Source organism: Clarias gariepinus, chromosome 19 (genome assembly GCF_024256425.1).
Source record: "Clarias gariepinus isolate MV-2021 ecotype Netherlands chromosome 19, CGAR_prim_01v2, whole genome shotgun sequence".
Taxonomy (NCBI): domain Eukaryota; kingdom Metazoa; phylum Chordata; class Actinopteri; order Siluriformes; family Clariidae; genus Clarias; species Clarias gariepinus.
Window position 1 is genome coordinate 7,295,237 of NC_071118.1, and position 20,281 is coordinate 7,315,517.

The window sequence follows — 20,281 nt, forward strand, 5'->3', positions numbered from 1 at the left end:
TTCTGCTAAAGCACTGCTACTATAATGCAAGACTAACCTCAGAGGACGGAAGATATATGGTTTTAGGCAGGATTAAATTGGATGATCACAAAATGTGCACAAATACTGTATGAATCATCCAGACGTCCTGAAATTGCCAAGCTCCCAGATGCCAATTTTACTTTTAAGTACCATTTTTAAATGATATAATAGCTATATAAATAAAATAAAGGTTTTGTGCATACGTGGGTCAGAACTCTTTCTTTCAGTGATATACGTTTCTTACATTAGAGCATCGAAACCAGTCCCAGAAAATGTTTTGTCTGTATGTATGTATGTCTGTCCAGACATATTTCGTCACAGCATCACACAAAACTGGCTGGACAAAATTTAATGAAACTTCGGCAGTACTTAGGTAACTGCCTGAAATTAAACCTGTGCCATAAAAATCAAAATTAAAATGTGAGGTAAAGTGATGAGCAGTTATGTGCCAGATGATGTCACAGCATCTACTGTAGCTTTTTATTTTTTTAAGTTTTTTTTTCTCTAGATGGGCGTGGCTATACGTGTCACTCAACATGGCCTATCAACACGATAGTTTACCGTGTATGGACAGAGAAGGTCCAAATGTGTCGAAATGCCCCCTGGCACGGATCGTTTCTACATGATCGCTACAAAAATACATATAACAACCTAATCTTTTACTCAAAACTTGGAGAATTGAATGAAACTTGTACAGTACTTTGATCTCTGCCTGAAGTGATGTTATGAAGATGAACTGAATATTTTAACTGGGATTACTTAATATTTTTCGCTGTAAAATAACAGCGCTAAAATGATAAAAGTGAATTTTAACACCTTAAAGTTGTTTTAAGACAAAAACCATATTTATTCAATCTACTGTGATTCACCCATCGATTACCGAATAGGAACCTGAAATAATAATATCACTTTAAGGCGGATCTTTAATATCATTAAATACATTAAAGGGGATTAGCTGTTATACAGTATATCAGAGTTATATAAACTCTTTTCCCATAAAAAAACATGTACTTCAGCTAGTCTATAATAAAATTATATAAATAGTTATATAAACTATTTTCCCGTCAAAAACAGGTACTTCAGCTAGTCTATAATAAAATTATTATAGGTCGGGGCATTACTAGAAGAAAAGCTATACAGGGCCTCATGCTCCCTGCTATCACACAAATCACACAATCATTTCCTTAAATGTCTGTTGAGTGTGTGAAATGTGTTGATGTTCTATGCAACCTTTCCTTGCTTAACCCACTATTACTGCCACCACCATACTGCTGCTACCAAACCTGCTGTACGTTTGCATTTTTTCCCCCATATTCCACAATAATAAAAATTCATGCAAATATTTCCCCTGCAATGATTCTATGAATTTGTTTAATAAGCCAATCGTGGAGCATCAGCACAATGCATAAATGCAAGTCGAAAGCATGGTTAATGGTTCGCGGCCCCAAAACATGGATGGAAACACAAGCACCGGTTAGGTAGGTCACCAGCATAGACTGCGGTCATCAGCTACCACATACACATTGCAGTGCAGGGATATGTGTACTGTAGTGGACAGCCCCATTCCTTAAAGTTTGCTTTAACTAGTACTTTGGGTGTCCTGAGTATGTGTGTTAATTCACACTAAAAATAGAGGAGCTTGTTAAAACCTAAACGTTATAGGACTTCAAATCAATACTGGGCCACATGCTTTACTGGTGATTAGCATTACTAGTGTTAGTGGTACAGTATGTCACAACTGGTGTGAAACTCCCTAAAAATATAATACTAACATTTAGAAAATAGCCAGTGTTTTTGGTATAATTATTTCTCTCACCATTTATCTCCAAGAATAACAAAATCCCTCGAGTGAATAAAAGAGAAAATGTGTTTTCTATTTATGGAAAAAGTGCATAGATCGGAGAGTCAGGTTTCAATTTATGCACCAATAAATTACAGGTTAGACGTTTGCTATGCTCCCTACTGACATGCAAAGAGGGAGAGTGAGTCAAGGAGATGGAGAGAAGACAGAAAGCAGAGCAACAAATCCATAGATGGAGAAATAGCAGGGTTTCTGAAAAACAAAAAAAACAAAACACAGAATATTGTGAGGAGAGGTTGAGAGTGTTAGAAGTCATTGCTGGCTATAATGGTGTTGCTGATAGTGTTACTAGTTTGTGGTGGTAGTCATGGCACTAGTCTTTACTGAATAGTTTGAGGTGACGTGACAATGCTGGGGACAACAGCGTAATAGTCTTGTCAATACTAGTCCATGATGGCCATTGTGGGGTTAAGGGTCTGTGGTGCTGGTAATGATTTTGTCGAGCAGTTAGTGGTAGGGTCTGTGGTGGTGGTGATGATGTAAACAAAGGTGTTCAGACTGGTCTTGGTGGAGTCTAATGGGACAGTGTCAAATTAGTGGTAGTGTGTTAGTGGCATGTGGTGGGATAATGGTATAAAGTCTTTTAGTCTACGGTGATGGTAATGGTGTTGCTGGTAATAGTGTTAACAGTCTACAGTGTTTGTGGTATTGGTGATATGCTGATGATGGTGTTGGAGATGGTGTTGTTTGAGATTGGTGTCGGTTATGTGTTTGTGGTTTGTGGTAGTGCTGATAGTATTTGAAATGATACTGTTTTATCGTTGTCTTTGTGGTCTGTCGTCCTTGTTCTGATGTGGTTAATTTGCACTAGTGGTGATGCTGTTAAAAGAGAGGTCTGTGAAGGTTCTTCTGATTGCGGTGAGGGTGCTGATGAGGTGAAAGTTGATGAAGGTGTCACAAAGGTCTGTATACCAGTGGTTTGCTATGGTTTGATTGATGGTAATGCTATTAGTGTTTAGCAGTGGTGAAGATGTTATGTCTTTGCAATTTTTTTTGGTGGTGATAGCAAAGATGTTAGTAATCCATCATAGTACTGTGTTGGTGGTAGTGTTGGAAGCAACTCCAGAAAGATCACTTTATCTCCACAACTCTTGAGCCTTGCAAATCTGGAATGACAAATTTGTCTGAACAACAGATTCAGTGCACATGCTGTACCTCGATGGGTAAGTGCAGTGCCGTCTTGATAAATACTTGATAAGGGGCCTTCCAGGCAAAAAGCATTGCATCTATTAACTCAACCATAATCCAACTTCCACTCTTTCCCATCCTCGTCTTATTGCAGATGTTCTTTTATGTAACAAATTCCAGTTTTTTCTAGGCTGTAAAAACACCACATCTAATATCTAACAGAAGGTTGAGCACATATAGTAATGGATATAATGGATGACTAAATTGGGCTGAGAGTGCTGTAACTCAGTGATCGGACTTATAGGAGCCTCAGCTAAAATCAACATACTCTGTAACAACCTTGGGTGGACATGTCATGGATTCCGTAAAGGCATGCGAACTCAGTGTGGTCACTTTTCTCCGAGCATGAAAACAGAGGGTCTAAAGATGCGGTTGGATTGAGCAATGAATAGTAGAGATGATAATCAAAGCAGTGTCTAAGACCGCAGTCAGATCCAAGACAGCACAGCTGGATATGACCCAAGAACACTGAGCCCACGATAATTACTATTCCAAGATGCAATCAGTTCCAATAGGAGATATGAAGCTCTCAGGAAGACAGATGAAACAAGATATTACAACGATGCAAAAAATAACAACAAGAACAATTAGGCACAACACCAAACAGACAGAAGGTTCACGGAAAACAGTTAAGAATCTTCCTACAACAACTTTGGTGCAGCAGGATTAAAGTACTTGAGTGATTAGCATAGGAAATTTATAGGGGTGAATTAGAATTCTGCATCTACTTCGTTTCCTTTGGAGCTTGTTCAGTCAGCTAGAAGGAAACAGGAAACAAGGATAGCACGAGTAAACAGGAAAGACTAACATGAAATTCTGCTCCTGAAAACCACCTCCTCAGCCTCTCAGCTAAACATTTGCATGGCGTGTCAGTTTACTGCGATTGCCAGGCGCTGTCACAACTAATATCTGCTAAGATATTTGTTACTCCAATGGTACATACAGTAAGACGTTCATGCTAATGGAGCTTAAGGATAATATGCTACAGAATTTGAACTGTTAAAAACTTCAAAACTCAGATCTAGCCTCAGATTTACCAAGAAATCCTACAACTGACCCTCGCTGTTTATTTCTAGACTATCACTCATTAAGGTAGTTAAACTAGCCCCAAGGGTCTCGCAGTTAGATCACAGAGATGCCATCATAAAATAAAACATGCGTGCTGTGTTGCAATTTTCTTTGTAGCAAAACTTCTAAACATGTTCCATCTGGGAAGAAGAATAGCTTAAACTCCAGCAATGCGCATTATTACATGTGGTTTGAATGGATTAAACTGAAAGTAAATCCTTCTGATGAAAGTAACACTGTCACTCGTTTACAGCAGGGCTCACACGCACTTTCTTTTTTTGGAATGTTTTTGGGGCTGGACAAAATCCTGTTCATATACTGCCTCTATGTGGTCAATGTGATGCATTCCTCTATTGTTTTATCGAATCAGAAAAAGAAGGTCTACCCACAATAAATCAGAGTACAAATACATTCTAATACTATAATTCTTTTTTATATATATAGCATTAAATGGAGCATACAGAATAGAACAAACTGTATAACACTCAATGAGTTTTGATAAAAATTTGCATCGGTATGAATATTAATTAAAATATAATACTTATAGTGTTCTTTGGAAAAAAACAAAAGCCGTTTTGCATAACTAAATAACGAACTTTTAATTTCAAGCCAATAAACTCACCACTCAAGTGTGTGCCAGTATATGGATATGTATACGTATGAATAGAATGATTGATTTCCATAATTTAAGAAGAAATGATTTCATGCTGTTTCTCAAGCAGGTACTGTGGTAATGCGCTCGCATGTGAACATTCCACCAGTGTTATAGTTACTGCTGAGAATTTACAGCTTGTCAATTACAGGGCATTATACAAGCTTGCCTGAGTGTAGCCTCTAATCCCTTATAACCCCTATATAGCTGCTCTACTCCCCACAGACCTAGCCACAAAAACTCATCATCAGATTTATTACACAACTGACAGACAAGCGCTTTGCTGCTATTGTAATTCAACAAGGTCGTTTCCAATAGATGCTTTAAAATGGCTCCTTTCTGATCCTTGGCTAAAGCAATGGGCCAATTTGAGGCCCATTAAGAGATAGATTTTGGAGTTATCATTTTGACATTTGATTTGAGTGATTATTGACTGGCAGCAGTGCACTAATACAAAACTATGGTGGCTAATAAACCAGATAGAAAACGATTCCTTGATTGTACTATGCTACTATACTGTGTTATTTTGCCAGATATTACTTTATTAAAATGTTATTGCAATGAAGACCACTTTTTAAATTATATTTTACATTTTTACTCCTTAAATCTTTTATCCATTCTAAGTACTTATTACTTATATATTTTCTCATTCAGCCAATAACTGTCTGCTACAAAATAATCAAATAGTCTCAGATCAGCAAACAAACATATTTATTTCATTCCAATCAGTTTCATAAATGCAGAAAAAAATATAAAGAAGCATGCCAGTTTGTCGTCTGGACCGACGCTACACAATGTGGTTAATGTTATCGCCATCCAAGTCCATTTTTATATCAATATCTTTTTTTAAATTGCTGGGATAATTAAAGCTGGCATATAATGATGATTTCCTTTATTTGGTACAAAATATAGGCTCCATTTTTTTCTTACTTGGGATTTGGGTCACTTTTTATTTAGTGGTGGCCACAATGGATTATTTGATCTGCAATATCTGGCACAGATTTTAGGCTAGGTGCCCTTGTTGTTGGAGCCCTCCCATTTTCTGTTTTCAGGGGGGAACCAAAGAACCAAGTGTGGCGATCTGGTAGTAGTGGGGCTCGAATCCCTCTGATCAGCGACCCAGAGCCTCAACATCCCGAGGCTACACTGCCCCAATGTATGATCTTCATCAAATTTAAAAAAAATCATATTGAGGTTAAGGGGGGAGAGTGGCTCAGTGGTAAACACTGTTGCTTCATATCTTCATTGTTGGGGTTCCAACTTTAGTCTGTTTGCGTGGAGGTTGCATCCTCTACCCATGCTATGTCGATTTCCTGCATCCAAGGACATGCAATTGGTGTTTCCAAATTGCCCATAATATATGAATGGGTGCCCTAAACTCCCTGGGATAGGCTTTAAATCCTCTCAGTACACTGGTACATAAATGAATGTTGAGGTCAATTTCCTTACTTTTCACACTTGCCACAGTATATTTAGCTAACTTGGGCTTTTGTATATGTTGCCACCAGGTTAGATAAGCACTGATTCTCATTCCAAAAATAAAAGGAATAAAAGTTACATTTTCAGCATAAAACCTTAAATTAATATTATTTTTAATGCTTGTCTACATTTAAAAGTAAAACATTTTTGTGCCATTAAACCCAGCCACTCAGGTTTACACAACTCAGTGCACCCTTTGCTTCAGTCCCAAGCTCAGGTGTCAGTATAGACATTGTATATATTATGTTAGAAAACACATCTGATGGTCATGATTTGGAGTTCCTGGGAGGCCAGTGTTTCAGACGTGAAGTCCTTGTTTGACACCCATCATAGTTCAAATAATCCTAGCTATCAAATGCTAATTAATTAAAGGTGCTCTTAAACTATAATGTCTTTTACAGCCATTAAACCCATCACGGGCAACTTAAAAAATCATGGTGGTAAACAATGCAGTGAGCAAAACTGCCATTATTTTCACTGATATTATGGGTAGGGTTCACTTTGAAGTACTTTGTGGTGAAGTGCATTTTGTATTGTTGCTTTTTTTGATGACTCATGGCCCGTGCCCATGGTGCTGCAGGACAGTAAATTGGACTGATGGGGCGAGAGAGAGGTTGAATGTACAGTAAAGCACCGCACAATAAAAAAAGGAAAGGTTAACTTAGCACAAAGGGGAAGTTAGAGGAATTAGTATGAACATGTGTGCTCTCCCTCTCTTGCTTCTCAAAAAGAAAAAAAAATCGATTTCTGGGATATTATGCATATACCAGGGAGCTGCTATTAATATGCGGGAGGCTCCAGGAACTTCCGGCAGGGGTTGGAATGTCTGTGATCTACAGCGGCGCACCTAAACATGAGTAGAAGAAATCAAAAACACAGGTAGTGACTACTCAAAATGGGGAGCTGCTTAATGATATTTTAAAATAAATTGCGTTTGTGGTTTTGAACTTGGATTTTTTTTTTGTGTGTGTTTTGCATATTGATATCACATGGCATGATTTAATGGCAGCGACCTTCAGTTTTAAAATCAGCCTCTAATTCAGTCATGACTTCTGAATTTACACCCAACGTGGTTTCGTCCATCAGTGGATTCCCACTATGTTAAATGCTGTCAGTAATATTGAAGATGAATAATTCCCACGCTGCAGAGTAAAGATCATCACCCTTGTTGCCAATAAATTATATAATGTAAGCCTGGATTTCCAGAGGCTGCAGCAACATTAGCTCCACTGGATCTCTCCAGTTTGCATAATTCAATGTGACTGTTTAGATAAGCATTATTTTCCGAAAACTCCTTAGATCAGTTAGTCATACGTTTACGAGTCAGTCGCTTTCCAATTGAAAATGTGTTCTCATTGTATAGATTCATAATGGAGGTGAGAAATGTTCCTGACTGTAGTAGTAGTCACCATGATTCATAGGTTTGGAGTAGCATTAGATTGTGGGCTATTACGTTCGGCTGCTTGTTTAAACGGGAACATTACCGTCTTTTAGAGGTGCAATAACACACCACTTTGGATGGAATACCACTTGGAAATAAAACTTGCAATTAATAACAGCACCCATTATCTGTGTGCAGTGTAAGGATAATGTAAAACGGCTCCATTCCAGCTCCAGAGGGAGTAAACCGAGAAGTCACTGTTGACCGCAGAGGTCTTCAGAACGCGAGCTCGAAGTGGATCTGTTAAAATAGCACTCAGCCAGATCACACGCAAAGAAAATGCTGACTGGAAAATCAATGGTCACATTTCAAACATGACAGGGCACGTAAAGCTAAAAACAATCGCGAACGTGCAACTCGTTTCCAGCAGAAGTACTACTCATTTAGCTGCGGTGATAAAGTACCTTCCGCATCATGAAAGTAATTTACTGCCACTGCTACAAAACCTGTAAATGCCGGATTAAAACTCCCCACATTTAATCCAAGTAAAACCTTCAGTCTGTGCCATCAAACACACGGCTGCCTGTGTTACCCCTTTCTTCTTCATTAGCTAATGCTGTGTGATAAAAGAGTACGTTTTGGGACGAAGAAGGTCACAGTTAGTTAGGTTGTTAAAGAGGCTGTTAGCCTAAAACTCACTAAGGGGGTAATGAGACAAAACATTCATATAATCTGTTATGGTGGCGTCTTGATGCGATACATTTTTGACAACATTACCTAAAACTTGGGTGTGTTGCGTTTCGGTGTCTAATTGATTAAAGGGTTAATTAATAAAGTGGGGCTATCATGTAAAATTTATTTATTTATGTATTTGTAGACATTCAGATAGGTGTGTAAGTGTGAAAACATTCCTTGTTTTTTCTCCTTCCTTTATTTTTGTATTGTAAAAGCCAATTGGATTTCCCCCCTAATGTGACCTCATAGAAGAAGATACCCTCCCCTGGCATGGCACGGCATAGAACTAGTTCATTTCTATAGAAACTGAAATGGCATGTTTGAAAGAGGAGTGAAATATTCCAGCCATTTCATCTAGATCATTAACAGACACACTTTGGGGGGCCACTGAGACCTATGTAAATTTGTTAAAAAATAGTAAAATACGGAACCTTTAAGGAACTCATGGTGGCTTATAATGAAACAAAAGCTTGCCAATATAATCTAACCAAATGAAACAAGACTGATTGAATATAAATATTAAAGGGGTGTGTCTAAAACGTATTTTTTCATTTTGTCTTCATCATGTGTGTCTTTCTGTTTTTGTCTCGCCCTACTGACTGACACAGAAGGATTAGATCACTGACTGTCAGACTCGTAAATTTCCAGGAAGTCGAACTGCTCACTTTCACCAGACCTTAAGGATTTAAGGGAATTTTCCAATTCCCGCTTCCTCCTGATCAAAGCCATTGCTGCTCTTCCTAAGCTAATACGCTGACATGCTAAACAGTATGATTAGGAGAAGCATGTGTTTTGTAAAACCCTGTAGACTTTCCTAATTGAAGGTTTAAGAGGAAGCTACTTCTTCAATGGAGGGAAGTTGATTCAGTTTAAATGTTTATTATACCTTACATAGATTTTTATAGTGACTTGATTATGCAGTTATTATGAAACAATATTAATATTTTGGTATTTATAAAGATGTATGTAATCAAGGCCATGTATTAAACAATAATATATTCTACAGTACAATACTGGATACCGTTACACTAAACATTAACGTTTAGAAGGCAATGGTCTTAAAGCAATTTGTCATTTAAATAACTATAAATCAATAGAAACAGTCTTTTCTTTCAACATGTGCACCGTAATCTTTTTTTGTGTTTGTGTCTGGTCATTTTGTATCCATTTATGTGATTATGGAACTTACTTTAAGTTATTAAAGGGATACTTAGGGTGTTTTTTTCCACATTATTTGTTTCTTAAATCAAAATTGAGGTGCATAGAACTAACCGTATGGCCAACTGGAACTAGAAAGAGAAAAGAGTTAACTTTGTACCTTAGTAAGAGACCAGTTCACTTTAGCCTAGTGGGACTTCCTAGGGCCAACGTGTCATAGAGTCTCGGCTGAACTTTGGATTTGGATTTGAATTTTAGCATGGAACAAGGGTTGTAATATTTGGCAGAGATTACTTTGTATCCACGTCTTGACAAACTTCATGGTCGGGGTGCGGAGCTGAAAAATGTATAACAGCCAAGACTTATTGTTATGTACTTATATGCAGAAATAAAACTACACAGGAGTCAGGACAAATTGATAACGTTAACCAAAAATAACTAAACAAAAGCTGCGTAACCATCTCACATCATTTAAAACATCCATTCATTCATCTTCAATACTGCTTATCCTGTACAGGGTCAGAGGGGTCTGGAGCCTATCCTACGAGACTTTGAGCACAAGGCAGGGCACACCCACTAGTGCCAATGCATCGCAGAGCACACACACTCTGGGGAATTCGGAAACGGCAATTAGCCTATAGTGCATGTCTTTGGAATGCGGCAGGAAACCCACCAAGCACAGGGAGAATAGCACTATGCCATCAAACCCGTCAAACCCTCGACTCTGGAGGTGTGCAAAAACAGTGCTAACCAACTACACCATCCTGCTGCCTAAATTGAACATATTTTATATTCACAAGGGCAGCACTTGGACATCCAAATGTTTTACCACAACCTGATGTTGGTGCTCAGTTTATAATATTTCTAGTATTTAGTATTTTATGTTTTTATGTTAATCATTAGAATTACTGGGAACAGAGCCTGGCTACTGCTCAATGCTTATATCAAATGCTCAGTATGGGGGGTTGGAGAAGACAGCATGTAAACCCATAGTTGCTAGAGACATTGTGGGATGAGAAAGAGAGAGAGAGAGAAAGAGAGAGAGAAGGGGGGGTCTAGGTATACAGGATTGTGGAGGAGTGACAGGAGTGACATAAAAAGTTTCATTTAAACTCAACAGTTTTCTTCATAGAATGGAACAAAACATGTTTAGAGGCAGTGGAAGCTGTTTTTTTTTTTCTGGATAGGTGGGGCAGAGCCAGATACTTCTAATCAGATGTTCAACATCATGTGGTGTAGTGGTTGGAATCGTGGCCACATACCTCCAGGGTTGAGGGTTCGATTCCTGCCTTGAGATTGTGTGCATAGAGTTTGCATGCTTTCTCTTTGTTGGTGTAGGTTGCATGTTCTTCTCATGCTTGGTGAGTTTCTCACACTGTCCAAAGAGATCTAGGTTAAGCTAATTGGTGTTTCCAAATTCCATGTGGTATATGTGTGTGCTTGTGTGCCCGGTGACGGATTGGCACCCGTTTTAGGGCATCATGCAGTCTTGTATGGGATAAATAGCATAGTGAATGAGTGAGGGAGAGTAAGGCAACAACAGTAATCAACAACGATAATCACTGTATAGTCCTTGTTCACAATCCTGAACATCTTAAGTGTTCAACGATTAAAAAAAGATCTATTATATTATACTATATATGACCGATATAACCTAGTGCTCTGTTTTGTTCTTACTTTTATACAATTGTGAGGCAGATTGCACACTACCCCACTCAACTTCCTTAGTATTATTATTACACCTTGTAGTTAAAATGTTAGGTGCATAAAGCACTACTAGAGCTCCATTGGGGCAGGAGTAACCATGCTCCTAATTGGCGGTGTATATTAATGGGGTGGGTTTTGGATATTAATTTTGCACTTCAAGAGATATTAATTATGTTATTTGTGATGAGGTCGAAAATATGTTTATCTCACAACATGGCCTCTCACATACAAACAAATCAGTTTCCCAGTAATTTGCACTCTGGAAATGAAACATGTGTCCTGTCCTGTCATACATCTTATATCAGCGTGGCCATGCATTAAACAACACGAGCACACCCCTCGTGAACGCATGCAGTGTATGAATCCATCTCCAGAGGAGGCTAGTGAACAATCTCTACAAACATTCGTCATCATGCATGAGCAGGATCAATACGTAGCCCTTGTTGAGTATTCTGCAGTCGAGCCACAGCACGGCCCTCACGCAGCAATTCCAAAGAACAGCATCTCAAGCCCCATTTCAAAGAGAGTTATGGTATGCATGACTGAACATGAGCACATCCAAAGTAGCCCCAGGGATAAAACAAGCTAGGTTCCCTTAGAATGACGATAGATCTGATCTCAAGACTCATTTCAGAATCACCATGAAGTGCATTACACATCATGAATTACTCATCCCGGAGCCTTGGACAAGTGCCATTAAGTCTCTGTAGGACACAGTACTCTTAATTTTACTCTTAATCATTGGATGAGTCTGTGGTTGTAGACTCAGCTGCGGGTCAGAAGGTCATGAGTTGCAATGACAAGCTGCCACTAATTGGCTCATTGGTTTGACCTTTGACCTTTACCCTGACCTTGCACTCTTTTACCAGCTTCCTAACAAGTTGGGACATGTAAAGAAAAAAAATTAATTGTACTATTCTTGTACTGTATAATAAAATATATATATATTTTTAAATGCAACGTTTGCAATGATTTTACCATAATACTATGATTATAAATAATTTTCTGTGGCTGAACACTGATTGACATAAATCTTAAACAAAAACCTTGTTCCACTTAAAATTATCAATTTTTATTCCATTTATTATTATTATTATTATTATTATCCTTAGAGTAGTCCTAAGTACATTGTCTCTTGGACAATTCTCTGTGAGGGTGTTGTCACTATGGAAATGTAATTATGTTTTTCAGTATTAGTAATAATGCCTTAGAATGGGTTCATTCATATAGACCTGTGATTTGACTTAGAGTCAACATTTCTCTCAGACATGCTCTTGTTCAAAATGAATCATTCACATTCTGACAAATCAGATTTACATATTCAACACTACTCACTCTCACTTACTCATTCCCTATACTGCTTATTCTGTACAGGATCACAGAGCACCTGAAGCCTATCCTAGAGGACTTGGGGTGCTAGGCAGTGAACACCCTGGATGTGGTGCCAGTCCATCCAGAGCACAAGCTTTCTATACACACTATGAACTGTGGGAGGAAACCGGAGAACCTGGAGGAACCCCACCAAGCATGGGGAGAACATGCAATCTCCATGCACACAGACCTGAAGGTGGGTCTCTGGAGGTGTGAGGCCACCACTTCGCCACTGTGCCTTATTAAACACTTCTGTGTTTTAGTAAAAACACATGAATGATTTGATGTTTACGCTAACTAACTGAACTAAATAAAAGTTTTTTGGCTGAGATAAGTTGAAAAAAATACCTTGTGCTGGATATCTATGTTAACTTGTTCCTATTGACTCAATCAGTTGCGGTTTGTCTTATTCTATTACACACCTGCCACTTTAATGCAATTATCCAAGCAGCCAACAGTGTAGCATCAGTACAGTGGATTAAATTGTGCAGATACAAGCCATAGTGAACCTCAAAACTGGAAGGGAATGATTTCGAGAACTTTGCACATAGCAGGATTGTTGGTACCAGAAGTTCCGGTTTGATTATTTCAGAAGCTGCTGATCACCTTGGATTTTCACACAAAAAGTCTCCAGAGTTGCACAGAATGGTGAAAAACCTAAAGGACATCTAGGACAGCCAGACAGGAAGGACAAAATAACTCAAATATCTCCAAACAACCAAGGTGAGCAGAAAAGCGTCTCAGAATGCACAATACGTTGAACCTTGAGAAATATGGACTACAACAGCAAATGACAACATCAGGTTCCCTCTGCTTCAAGAAGTGAGGAAGAGGAATCTGAAACTACAGTAAACACAGATAAACTGTACAAAAACTGAACAGGTAAAGATTGGAAAAGATCACCTGATCTTTTCCCATTTTTCAACTGATCAGTCCACTAACTCTTCTACTTCTACTTACTCTATATTATTCGTGAGGTAACAACAATTAATGACCTAAAAAGTCTATTTTTCTTAACATTTAGGACATTAGTGCTCGGCACAAATGACGCACTTTAAGAAATCAGCTGCAATCTAATTTAACAGGAGGATGCCCTTATACTGACAGAGCTCAATTAGGTCCAGATTAAGTGCCTACTGCATCTTCTCGAAACGGTCTCTGACGACTCACACCATCCATTAATTTCTTATATATTTCAGTCCCTTACTGTAGGCAATGCAATATTGACTTTACATGAAGTCTCTCTTAAATATCTTTCTCTTGCTTGCATTCTCAAGACAGATTAATGACATATATTAGCAGTTCCCCGGGGCCCTGTCATTGCAATCTCAAGAGAATATACAGCAATTAGTTCCTCATACGCATTCCTTTCTCATAGACCCTACACAAAAGCTACACAAGCAGCTTGTCCACAAGCTCAAGCTCCACAGACTTCACAAGCTCCTGGAGCTTCTTTAAATGGTAAAAACAATTAAAATCAAGTAACCCAGACACAAAGAAAAAATATGTCCTTCCCCAAGGGCATGTCAATCAACAGTTATTCTTGTCTTTGTGTCATGTCAGTGAGAACTTGCTATAGGGTAATCTGGGAATTTGTTACTTCGTAACAGCTGCGATCTTTGTTAATAGAGATGATGGTTTGGAAAACAATATGGAACAAAGTCTTCGTTCTGGTTCCATTTGCAACATTACAATTCTATTACTCCTAAATACTGAAGGTTTATCTGATAAGAACATTAAAATAAACAAAGAATAAAAAAGAGAGTTGAGATGCTGTCTTCTCTATAATATCAACCCTGTAAGAAAACAAAATACTCAAAGATTTGCCCTGTGTCTACAGAATGCCATTATCAAAAAAAAAAAAAAAAAAATATCCACAACACAAGCAGGATACAGAACAGAAAACAGACTCAACCTGTAGGTGGAAAAACAGTTAAGTTTCTCCAAATCCACATCTGTTTGGACATTTTCACCCCTACCACTTAATAAAATATCCTGTTCTACAGTATTTGCGGTAAGCAATAACCTGAGAAAAGTGACTACAACCTTGATTTTACCATGAGACAGAATCCAATCCCAGTATATAGTTTAACAATAAGAGTTAAGGACAGCGGTGCTGTGGTTATTAATTCATCACCTTCTGGTCAATAGTGCAGAAATTTTATTATTTGTGCTACTACATGATATCTCATTATTATTATTATTATTATTATTATTATTATTATTATTATCTTCATATGTATCAAATGATTGTCCAGATTGCAAAAATTTTAATTATGGAAATTAATAAATTATAAAATAACATTTGAACAGTGATGTCATGTCATGTTGCCAGAATCATGGCTAAAAAAGGTTAAAGTGGTGCTGAAAGAAATGAATAGGTGAATGTACAAATCAATTGATAAAGAGCCAAGGAAGAATAGAAAAATAATTGTGAAATTATGAAGAAAATATGGACGGGGCTATAGGCTAAACGCATATTGTGTACCCACCTCTGACCAATGTTTACCCACCTCCGACTACTCTACCAGAATAGTGTTTACCCACTTCTGAATAGTGATAATGCACCTCTAACTAGTGTTAATGCACCTCAATAATGAAGGAAATAACCCACCTCCGACTAGCATCAACGCAGAACAAAACAACATAAAACTGTGTTGTGGATATTATATTATTATAAGGCCAGCTGTAGTGATGCGATTTATAGTTTTTAGAATATTTAACTTTTTTCTTATAGTGATTGATGTTAAAAAAATCTTCCATACTGTCTTTCATTGTTTTACACTCTTAACATGATTAATAAATGCATGTATTTTAGCTATGTTTATTTCTTTTATGCTCTTATTTAACATAGAATTTGAACTTCAATTCACTTAATTTTTTTAGGAAATATTCCTAGTATTTTTGTTACCAGTATGTAACAGCTACATATTTAAATGTAAATGGTGTCTATCAGCATGTCACTTGTGGTGGAATGACTTTTTCAGAGAAAGTAGATGACTATGTAGATTGGTATTTGAATTAAAAAAATAATAATTAGGCATTCCTTTTCCCTTAATCTGAAAACTGTTGCATAAAAACAACAGAACACTTGGGATTGTTTGTTAAATCACCATGAATGTGAATGAGGGCAATGCACATAGATAGAAAGCTGCCACTATACACACTTCTCTCGGGCATGCTGGGGCAATTTAGCAAAGTCAGTGCAATCACTTGCAGGTATTTTTGGAGGAAACCAGAGAACACACAGGAAGCCCACATGGACACAGGCAAAACTTTGTATGAACAAAAACCTGAGCTCAGGATTGACCCAAAGATTACCTGTTGCACCACCTTAATATTGATTGTTTTGCTTAAACAAAGTATGGCCAAAAGTGAATTCTGAATTAATTTTCAAACAACAATTCACATTTTCCTGAAGTCAACTAACTTCCCCAATAAAGCATAACAAATATTACTATTGTATAACAGATTATCTGTTAAAGGATCTACATAGAAGCTTCCATATAGAAGTGTCATTGCTGCAGGTAGATTCCCTTTAAGAAGCTAAGAAATGTTAACTATATAAATAGCTTTTGAGGAACACAAGAGGATGTGAGTATAAATTGGAACATTTTGATATCTATCCAGATTTTTGAAATCTTGTCAGGATGTTAGTCTGTTAGTGTGAATGATGCATGATTAATGCTTTGTGTGCTTCTTATTCCTGGTGTTCCAGATGTCACTGTTCCTCAGTATGGTATTACTTTGCTGTGCGCAACCTGAATAAAGCAATTAAAAATGCTTTATGCTGTGTGGTGAGGTGTTAATAAAACACATGTTTAAATGTAACACTTCTTAATATATGCTTTGCTTTTAATTGGCACTATTTAAAATGCTCACTTTTCTAATACTAGATAGAGATGGTACAACTGAAAAAACGCTTTCACTCCAGATAGCAAAACTGTGCTGTGTGGTTTTATTAAACTAATAAAGAATCCAAAATGCATGTCACTTCAGAAAAAAACTCATATCATATACCATTAATTGCTCCAAAGTGTAAATGAGTGTGTGAAAGTCCAGTGTTCCTGTGATCGACTCTGGATTCATTTTTTTACCCTGAACTAGATGAAGATGAGTGAATTACCTGATGTACTGATTAGTTTACAGAACTTTAATTGATCCAGTTAAAAAAATGCAACAAGTCACTATGAAGTTACCTCATAGTAACTTGTGAGCAGACTGGATGGACAGAAAGTGCAAAGTCATTTAGAGCAGGCTTACATATGCATGAAATCTAGCCCAATTTATCCATAAATCTATGTGCGCCTTGAAAACTGTACTACTATACTTTGGGCTATGTAGTTTTTTTTTTTTAAGATGACTTAACAATATGTTTAATACATCACATTTGCTTCTTTTGTTTTAAAGGATATGCTCTGATTAACCAGCCTTAAAGAGTAGTGCTATAAGAAGGAAAGAGTGGTCAAATGTAGCACCCTGGACAGCGAAGACAGGAAGTTCACTTTAAATGTCCAGGCCTAGACATAGAGAAGAGAGCACAGGGCCCAGAAATCCTTTCTGCAGAGGACCCGGCCCACCATCTGGGCAGAAGGGACCACTGCAATGGAGAAAAATGCAGCTGTTTTTTTTTTTCAGCAGTACAAGCAACATTTGAACCAAGCAAAATCTTCAAGCTGAAATGCGTCAAGAAAGCTTTACATCTGCTCAGCATCAGTGTCACCAAAACAGAAACAGACACCAATCTTAGTTATGAACGGACATGGTAGCACTTTGAGAAATCGGATTAGATAACAAGTCAGGGTAGCTTAAAAGATTATAAAATCCAACTCGTTCCTATTCAATACCACATTACATTTCTGTGGTCTGCTCATCCTCAGAGCTGTGACATTATAGCTTTGGCTAAAATTTTCTCTTTTCCAACTCCGACTTTGAATTCATGCTACTAACAGCAAGAGATTTCAGTCTGGGTCTCAGTCTGAATTTTAATACACTGTTGTATATCAGAAGTCTTTAACGATCTGGTATATCTCCATACATATCTATATACTGTAGGTTTATATCTAGTGCGTAAATGTAAGTGAATATGTCCATGTAGTTGTGTTGAATTATTCTACGAAAAGCAATGCAGCAGACATACTTGGGCATTCAAACAGATATTCTTGTGGAAGACTGACTATAGGCATATGACCACGAAACCTTATCTATTATTAATTGGCCGGCTCGAGCCAAACTTACCGCAGTCCTCACACAAGATCTTCCCGACGTCTTTTTTCAGATCCTTGCCGCTGGCTTCGAGGGGCGCGTACGACGCCCTGAACACCAGGGGCTCGTCGGTGGGGTCCATGAAGAAGATGTACCGGTGGTCGTTGAGCACGCGCGCGCACGGCCCGCTCGTCGGGCCCAGCTCGCGCACGGTGACGAGCTGCTCGCGCTCCAGGCCGCCGCTGTGCCGCGGCCACACATCCAGCACCTTGACGTCCACCCGGTAGGGCTCGGCGCCTGACGCGTTGTGGGGCGCCGACTGCACGCGGCCCTCGATCACCACGGCGGAGTGGCGGGCGCGCTCCCGCAACGAGCTCGGGCTCGGGGAGTGGCACGCGAACGCGACCCCGATGACCAGCATGGAGAAGGGCACCGGCTCGAGCCTCATGCCGCCTGCTTTGGCTCGGCGCGGGCTCGGGCGGGCTGCGAACGGGCTCCGGTAGCACGGCGGCGCGGCAGACCCTGCGGAAGTGTCCATGCCATCGGGGATGCGATGCTGGGTTGTTTTTCCCCCTCCCGATAATCTTGCAATTGGAGAGGAGACAGCAGATAGTGGAACAGCTTTGGGCTAAAAATCTCCCAAGTACATTCGGATAAAACGCATTGTGAGAAAAAATGCAACGAATTGCGGGGATTGGCCCTCCTCCATGGAAGCTACACAGCCATATATAGCAAGTATCCGCAGTCTATCTTTGCCCCCCAAAAATTGCAGTAGTGTAGTGAGCGCGCTTATCGGCACTGATGCCTCTGTATCACTCACTGCAGGGAGAAACGGACGTGAAATGCTGCGGTGCACGATCGATGTCTGCTCAAAGTAAAACCATTAAATCCACTTCCTGAACGACAAAGCCAGGGTTATTAATGCCTCCAGCTGTAAACTGGTCCCATCGTGTCCCTCGTGGCCCGTCTCTGTCCGCTTCTCCAATGTGGCGCGGACTGAGCGGGAGAAACGTGCAGTAATCCTCCCCGCACCAACAACACATTCAGCGCATACCGAGTACTGACACACCGCCGTGTGCGTGCGTGCGTGTGTGTGTGTGTGTGTAGTCTCCCAATGCCGCGGAATAGACCGTCAATCCATGATTTTTGCCATCACAAATCCACACAGAAAAAGAAACAGAAAACCAAAATGTCTGGTGTCGGGGGACGCGTCCGTTCCTCCTCACTAATATTCCGTTTCTTTATTGATGCGCGGCGACGTGGTCGTTTCCAGCAACAGCGGTTTATCAGGCGATGAAACGCGTCACGGATTTTTCAGCAGTTCTGAATGAGTTTCCGTCTCGTTCCATCGCTAAATCATGTGCTGCATTCAGGTCACATTCGCCGCTCGGCCTCAGAGTGAGAGAGAGAGAGAGAGAGATGATCGTAAGGCGTTGCATCAAATCCATACATCTGACATCCGCTGCATTGCTACAAGAAGGCAAGGAATGCAATTTCCGAGTGTTTCCAAGAGGACAGAAACAAACACAGCTACAGTCTGCGTTAAGTAGGGGGAATATACCTAATAAAGAGGCTAAAAGAGGTTTGTGCATCAATGCTGCAGAGTGAACAGCTTAAATCAGCGCAAAAGCAATGAATGCAGAAAGCAATTCTGTCAATTGCCGATTTGCGCATCACGTTTTCTATGCGCGCTTACTTATAAGGAAGGATATGAAGATAAAGTACGAGGCAGCTGAACCTGTGGAGCCGCATCAAAAGATGCGGTTAAAAAATTCACTAAGAGCGACCTCTGCTGTCTTTTATGCGTTTAACAGCAGACAGCCGAACCTAGCAACTAGGTTGAGTCATGTGGAAATATAAAAGAAGAACGATTATTGCATTCAACAAGCCATGTGGCCATGCTGGGTTACTTAAACTACTACTATTACTACTAATGTTGATGATGATGATGATGATGATGATGATGGTGGTGTTGATAATAATAACAATAATAATAATAATAAGAAGAAGAATATGTGTGTAGGAGAATAAGTGGGAAACTTGGCAATTTTATTTAAACATCAAACACTTGCTATTTTTTTTTGCTAATAGTAAAGATTATGGTATATATATATATATATATATATATATATATATATATATATATATATATATATATATATATATATATATATATATATATATATATATATATAACATCCAATTCAATTTAGCAAGTGCTGAGTGCTGTCCATGGTTCTGAAACATGTCCAATCAATCCAATTATGTTTTTTTAAATTGATGTACAACATTGTAAAGAGAACATCAAACCATGTCTGCAATTTAATAATGAAACTAAAAGTATATAAAACAGATTATCAGAAAGCTACATAATATAAGCACACAGATTCAAATAAATTTTATTTGTAGAGCGCTTTTAACAATTGTCATTGTTGCACAGCAGCTTTACACAATC

At 38.7% G+C, this 20,281-nt stretch overlaps 1 protein-coding gene across 4 annotated transcripts in view; it reads right to left on the minus strand.

The window, feature by feature from the left end:
• Positions 1-18,364, minus strand: part of nrg2a (neuregulin 2a) — a 98,967-nt gene extending 80,603 nt beyond the window's left edge. For all 4 annotated transcript variants that reach the window (XM_053479297.1, XM_053479295.1, XM_053479298.1 and 1 more), the window contains exon 1: positions 17,860-18,364. In XM_053479297.1, coding sequence (XP_053335272.1) covers positions 17,860-18,364 — 505 coding nt within the window. The remainder of the gene's footprint in view (positions 1-17,859) is intronic.
• Between the last annotated feature and the right edge of the window lie 1,917 nt (positions 18,365-20,281).